The 7,638-nt window shown below is 40.2% G+C and overlaps 1 protein-coding gene across 1 annotated transcript; it reads left to right on the forward strand.

Moving 5' to 3' along the window:
• Positions 1-255: 255 nt before the first annotated feature.
• On the forward strand, positions 256-6,537 carry LOC115246471 (spindle and kinetochore-associated protein 2-like). Its single transcript, XM_029848851.1, has 6 exons — positions 256-400; positions 2,749-2,844; positions 2,985-3,161; positions 4,629-4,668; positions 5,276-5,402; positions 5,965-6,537. The coding sequence occupies exons 1-6, from the start codon at positions 368-370 to the stop codon at positions 6,089-6,091; spliced, it is 600 nt and encodes a 199-aa protein (XP_029704711.1). The 5' UTR covers positions 256-367; the 3' UTR covers positions 6,092-6,537.
• Positions 6,538-7,638: the final 1,101 nt, after the last annotated feature.

Raw genomic sequence — 7,638 nt, forward strand, 5'->3', positions numbered from 1 at the left:
CATTTATATCCGACCATTGTATTATTATTATCATTATTAATTACTCACAGCAACAGTTCTAATAATAACATTATTGTTGTTATTACATGTAATTGATCTAAGACCCAAACTATTAAAGAACACAAATTATATGTTTTTTTAAACATGACTGCATGTTTGCAAGTGCTCAGTGAAGGGTCAGTATTAATTACATTCCGAATCAGCAGAGGGTGATATTGCAAGTAAAGAAGAAGAAAAAGAAGAAGAAGCGTACTGCTACTGAAGGTGGCAGTAATGCCAAACGGAGGCCAACTGCCGTTAAAATCCAAAGAAGAAGAAGAAAAACAAGCCCGCGCCCCGCGAAAATTTGAAAAACATTTACGGTAATATGGAGACCGCAGTGGAAAAAGTAGAAGCGATGGTAAGTGTGGAATATTGTTTTCTGTTTTTTTTAGTTGGTATGTTTTTTAATGAATGAGGAATTGAAGCAAAACTTAAGTTTCATTATTTGCCGTAACTCCGTACGTACTATTCTCCGCGTCATTTGTGTTTATATCTTACACTGACATTTATTCAAAAAAAGAGGCAATGTTTATAATCATTAACATTATTGTGACAATTATCTTTCTACTGTCCCTTTTAGCCCATATCTGATGCTCATGATTCACAAGTGGTTACATTCGGAATACTTGTTTTTATCCTTGTCGCTGCATGGTGAATTCATCCTAATTTAATCTTGGGTCCTGGCGTTTTCAGACACGTTTGCATTCTTCAGGGGGAAACATCTGGCCTTCTTTTCATCCTTTCTCTCCCTGTTGTTTAAGCAAAATATCCTGGTTTCACCGATTTCCATATTTTAATTATGACTTTCAATCATGGCTGTAATGCTGTTGTCATGGCCACGTGCAGCAGCAGTGTGTGAGTGGTGTGTACAGTTTGTCAATGAACCTGTCATTTATGTCTCACCAAAGCATTTTAAACTCCACTTCTTAAGTGTTTATCCTCACCCTGATCTTTCTTTGCCATGGTTTGAGAACATGTGAAACCCCTGAGACTTTCAGAGCCCTCAGCAGCTCAGCTGTGTTCCCGACTGATATGCTTCTACATGCTCATTCAGAGGACACCAGATCATGTGGACAAGGAGGAGTAATGTAGAGGAGTACTCTCAAGAGGCAATGCCACCAGAGAATCTCCCTTCCAACACTCATCCATGCCACTGCCCACTCTCCCTGGGCCAAAATTGACATTTTCCTAGCAAATCAACTTCTTAGCAGAATCTAAAAATGCCATATTGCCCTGAAGAAGTCCTGGCTAAAATGGCACCATCCACAATCTGATCTGGATTTAAATGGCTTTGGGGAGCCAGTGTGTCTTGACAGAGCCTGGATGCTGGGTGGTTGCTCTGTTAATTCAGCAATAAAAACTGGCGCAACACAGTGATGGTCCTCAGAATCCTTGTCCTCCCCCCACCAACATTGAGCTTTTATCAGTGTCCTTTTTATTCCGCAAGGGAATTCCCTCAGCTGTTTGTCACCCTTGTAAATATCCACCCAAGGGCAAATGTGACTCAGGCGACACAGAAACTGTACACAGGTGACACAGATGGGGATCTGTTTGGACCTAACATAGGCTGTGATAGGTTTTTATCATGATTTATGAGGATATGATTATTTAAAGAAACCAAACAAACATACCCATCAACATCTTTCCCAATAATAAACCTTGCTTGTGTAAATGCCTCTAAAACATCATCAACCTGAGAAATATTACTTCCATTCAAGGTGATATAAATTTTAACAAGGAATTGCAATCGTAAGTTAAGAGGAAAATTAAAGTTACCAGGGGAAACTTTCAATAAGTCTTAATCAGATAGTGAGCTGGCAAATGATCTGAGCTCTTTTTACAGTCATACATATTGCTATTCATGATTTTGCTACTGAACTGTTCCTGTAAAAGCAAACCTGAGCTTTTTACTTTTCCTCATCTTTTAATTGTAAACCTCATATTACCAGCTGGTCTCATGGTCTCACCTACTTTTAAATTGACAACCAAACTAGTGAGTTAACTGTTTTAGCTAATGTCCTCGTATCCTCCACTCATTCACCACGGGGATGTGTCCTCTCACCAGTTTTATTCTCCCTGTATACAAATGAGTAACAGTGTCACTCTGAGAGCAGGAGCAGTTTTTAGTTTGCAGAGGACTCCTTGTCTCACTCCTCTGATAATGATTGGCAGCGTGGCCCCGTGCTGATGATTTGACCGCTCGCTGCAAACACTCCGTAACTGTCAACGTTTCTGAAACCAAAGAAATGATTATTCATTCTAGAATGAAGTCTTCTTTCTTGTCAACTCAGTAATTTTAATGTTGACCTTTTTTATGAAAGTTTATACTTTTGAGTCTATTCTAACGCTCTAATTTGTTGGTTTGGGTCCCTGAAAAACAGGATTTGGCTGGGATACATTGTAAGACTGCAGTGGAATCGCTGCCAACAAGTTTTGCAGGAAGCTTAAACAGCTCCTCATTTTTAGGTTTGATGTCCGAGCCATTTTCAGGGAGCTAATGTTGAGTACTTTTTGTCATTTTATCATTGATGACCTTCACTTGAGAGGAGACCGTATTATCTCCACGCCATGTCCACTTCCAATGTCTTTCGGTTTATTTTCTTAATTTTTTTCCCCCAAACGGTGTATTTTTTCCTTTCCGCTCACCATCTTTTTTCTGCAGTGTAGTCTGTAGTTGTTTACTTGAAGCTTTCTCCATCATTGCAGTTCCTGAAGTCAAAGGCAGACCTAGAATATATTGAGAAGCGCCTGAAATTGGACTTCATCAACAGCGGTGCAGACAACGGCTGTCACACTCAAGCGGTAACTGAACCATGATTGCTGTTTACTCAATATTAAAGTAATCCATGTCATGTTAGTCAACATTTATTCAGGTTAAGATGGATAAAGAAGTCCATCCATTCTGATCTAAAGTTGAGCTTTCATGTCTGATGTGACTGCAGGAAAATCCAGCAGTGATTCTCGCTGACTTGGGGGCAATTAAGGCTAAACATGCAAACTTGTTCTTTGAAATGGAGGAGATTGCAGCTGCACAGAGACGGTCAATGGGCTCTGTCAGAAGGAGCATAAACACTATAAAGGAGTTGACCCAACATTTGCAGCCAGCTGGTGATGTAGAGGTAACCTCACCCACAAAACACGCACATTAACCTGTGGCTGGACTGATGTTGAGATGGAATCAAATCAATCTTTATTTATATAGCGTCTTTTATAATCAAAATTGTTTCAAGGCGCTTTCCAGAATCCCAGGGCCTAACCCCAGACAAGCAACAGTGGCAAGGAAAAACTCCCCTTTAACAGGAAGAAACCTTGAGCAGGACCAGGCTCATGTAGGGGGACCCTCCTGCTGATGGCCGGCTGGGTAGAGAGAGAGGAGAAGGGGAGGGGAGGCATAGAGCATAGAAATGCATACAAAAATACATTATATTGAATAAGCTGCCGGTTGAGTGGGTCAGTGGGGTTGGAGGTCATTATGCAGCTCTGAAGGCGGCGATACCTCTAAATGAATATAGAAGGGGTAAGGGGGGAGCAGAAAAACTACACAAGAAATAGCATCACTAGTCTACTTGATGAGGAGGGGAGAGGAGGGAAGAGGAAACCATGACCCAGTGGAGTGACAGAGGCCTGTCAGGTGATCATGTTTCTGGACCCCGGCAGCCTTGGCCTATAGCAGCATAGCTAAGATGTGACCTAATGATTAGACGACCCCCTAAGTATGATAATTTGTCTGTCTATGATAGTAACTGGAAATACAGAATTAGTGATAATAAGCTTTTTCAAAGAGGAAGGTTTTAAGTCTAATCTTAAAAGTAGCGATGGAGTCAGCCTCCCGTACCAGGACAGGGACCTGGTTCCATAGCAGGGGGGCCGGATAGCTAAATGCTCGGCCCCCCATTCTACTCCTATAGACTCTAAGTAGAAAGAGAAGGAGTGGGAGAAGAAATGTGTATTTTAATGCAAATTGTCATAACAGAATTTTTAAAAATGTTGCCAGAGTTGCGTAGATTACTGTACAGACTGAACTTTAAAGAGCAATGTGTTTATGGTCTGTGGACGGACATTGGAGGGCCTGCAGACTCCTCAGCTGTGATTTAAACCTGCACCACTAAGTGTGTAAATAGACTGCCTGCTATGAATCAGTCACATGTTTCGCTCAGACCACCTGCTATATGCAAAACAGTATTTTAAATATGATTTATAAACCAGGAGTTTCAGTCTCTTCACATGGTAAAGGAAAGCATCAGGAAACTAGAAAGGGATAAAACTACAGCACAGAGATATACATGTAATCTATCTGTTGAGGCTATAATACACTATGTGTAGCTGAGGAGCTCTACTCTCATTAAACATCTATAAGTCAGCCAAAATTTTGATTTGATTTACTTTGCCTGTGTATGGATCTGAAGTACGCCTCCTGTCTATAAGATGCCCTGAGAGGGCAGCAGGGACATTCCAGTTGATTTGTAATCTGGAGTATTGCAATATATCTCAGTAAACACAGGTTTTGATCTTGTAGGCTAATAGTTTCTCCCTGCATGTCAGATTCATCTGATTTTCTTGCTACCTAAAGAAATATTTCCTTTCAGGTGAGTTCTGTCGAAGCTTCAGGCCAACAGCAGCCAATAAGTGAGTGCGAGTTTTTTCCTCTACTCTGAACATCATTCTCAAATAGAAGTCTTGGGTATTTAGGCAGAGGACGATAGAGTGGGAACACAACAGAGCTGCAGCTGGTGGGAACGCGTGCATGGATTTGAGCGTAGATGCAATACAAACACATCTGGTGTATTATATAGGAAGGGCTGGGGGAACAGGCAGGTAAGTCAATGGCTTTTGACACAGGTTATGGAAAATGTAACCCATAATGAGAAAGGAAACATTCCCAACTACTGATTGGTCTGCCAATTATCCCCTTTTTCGACCTGTTGTCTGCGCCATTTGCATAACAGCAGGTGAGACAACATTATTTCATTTCATGACCATATGTGAATGATGAAAATGAAAGTTCTGGCCTCACAACTCTCACAGTTGGTTGATCATCATGTTGGCTGTAGTACACCTTTAATCAGGGATTCTTGGTAGTACCGGAAGTAGCCGGCAATATGAATGGATTTAATGAAATCTTCAGGAAATGCAGCTTCCTATGTAATATAACCTTGCATTAATTACTGCCTATATAGACTGTTTTAATGGGTGTATGTGGGAAATGACCTGCTTGTTGTCTATTTGTCCACAGGCTGTGGGATTAGGCAGCTGAGTGACTCGGCTTTTAAGAGTGTTCCTCTCAGCATTCGCTCCAAAGTTAAACTACCTGAACTCAACAGTTTCTATCAGCAACTGCAGGAGCATCTCTGCAAAAACAAGTAAGTGTGACGCGCATCATATTACATTCAAATGCAATTAAAATAGTCACCATTTTCACAAATGTATCCTGTGGGTGCTTTTTCAGCTCCAACCAACCTTCTTGTTTTTCCTGTGATTACAATTTTTCTCATATTATACAAAAGAAGCTGTAATTTTAATTTTTTTAAAAAGTAAAGTAAATGCAACATACTGCAACAACTTTACAGTTGAAAAAAATAGTTTTGTTTTTACAGAAAACCCCAATGTGCTTTACATTATTACTCTGTTTCAACATTTGTAGCTTTCAATATAATTTCACAAAACTCGACATATAATAATCGCAAGTTTGGCAAGAATGAACAAAATCCTAATAAAAAAATTCTGACTGTTGCTGCAGATTATTGCATGATTGGTAGAACTGTCACAAATTTCTCCAGGCTTGTGGTGGGAAAAAATTGTACAGGACTTATACTTTTAAATGGCAAAATTACAAATAGGTGTAATATCAGTAGTTTAATTCCAATTAATGACGACTGCATGAGATGGTTTGCTGATTGATCTCACTTCTCTTTACTTCTGCAGCAGTTCCCTGAGCATGCAAAAAATGAAGCAGCTGAAGTTAAATATGAGCGAGGCGAAGCTGAAGGTCCTGCAGCATCTCACTCTAATTGAAATAGACAAGAAAGGTTCTGTTCGTCTTTTGATGTGAGGGAGATCAATAACTGGAAACTGCCGATTGTCAATTAAGGTTTTAGGTTGAACAGATGTAACAGATATAAACTAGACAAAAGATTTTCTGTGTTCTCCACCTGGTTAGCCGTCTTTCTATGTGCCTTTTTGTTACTAGTATTAGTAGCGATGGTCCCATTTCCAATGATATTTGAAATTGTATTGTTCTTTTTTAACTACCTACTGATCTGTATTCAATGCATAAATATGTCAAGCAGTGGATCTATGTGTGCCTATTATAATGTTTGTAATAATTATTTAAGTTATTGTTCCAGCAAATTGCAATAAGCATGTCTGTGTGACTTCATTATGCTATTCTAATATGTTTAAAGATGAATCAAATCTAACATCCATCTTCTAACCATTGAGAAGTCAATATTTGTAATTAAAGTTCTTCCTTTATGAGGCCCTACACTTCACCCAAAATCTGATGGTTTTTTTCTTTTCAAGGATTTCTGAGGAGAATCAAAAACCTCTTTTGTCACAATCAATGTCAAACGATTCAAATTAATCGCATATAACTTGAATACTGAAATAATTAAGTATGAATAGGCAAAGGAGACTAACTGTTAGAGCCCACTTAAAGCAACGTTAAAGTCCGTCAGTAGCAATGGTTAGTCCACTGGAAAGTCCACCACTTTGTATGGGGGTTGGATCCTGATCAGAGTTCATTAAAGAGGGGAACAATTGTCTCCTCCCTGACCGGTTCTGTGGGGATTGGTACAGTTTTGGCGTGGAGGTTATTGGATTGGTTTAAACAGGTTTTGTGTTGGGAAGGGTCCTCAATGTATTGGACATTAAATGTACTGTAGAAACTTCCAATACACGACACTCAAACTCCATGCGTGTATAATTAAGTGTAAGAATGTTGAGTTTTGGTGAGAAATGGACCTGGATCACAAATGGAGCAATCACCAGTGAGGCTGCATTAGGAAATAAACATTTTTTGTAAAAGGAAACATCAAAAGCCATCATAAATGAAACACCCTGTACAAGGAGTCTCCTCATCTGGGACGTTAATACAAATTTAAAAATTGACCAAGATAAAAAGAAAAATGGAATAAACAAGAAGATAAAAACAATTCTCTGTTCCACATGTGATACACGGCAGCAATCATGTTTGTCCAGTGTCTGTGATACAAAGAGGAGCTGAGACAGAAAAGTGTTGGAGGGCCAGGACACAGGAGAATCCACCTCTGAACGTTCTCCAGACTGGCAGGATCTTCACAGAGGAGCGATTCAACCCTGCCCCTGGGAGAAACATCATCTTCATGTAACCCTGCCTAGTTCACTATCAGTGGGCTGATGGGCCTCTGTTTTTAATCTGGCCTTCTTTGACCTGTTCAGAACCACCAACACATCCCCTCTGCCGACTGCCTGACCTTCCTCCTCTTCTACTAACCCCAGACAAGCAACAGTGGCAAGGAAAAACTCCCCTTTAACAGGAAGAAACCTTGAGCAGGACCAGGCTCATGTAGGGGGACCCTCCTGCTGATGGCCGGCTGGGTAGAGAGAGAGGAGAGGAGA

Source organism: Takifugu rubripes, chromosome 15 (genome assembly GCF_901000725.2).
Source record: "Takifugu rubripes chromosome 15, fTakRub1.2, whole genome shotgun sequence".
NCBI classification, from domain to species: Eukaryota; Metazoa; Chordata; class Actinopteri; order Tetraodontiformes; family Tetraodontidae; genus Takifugu; species Takifugu rubripes.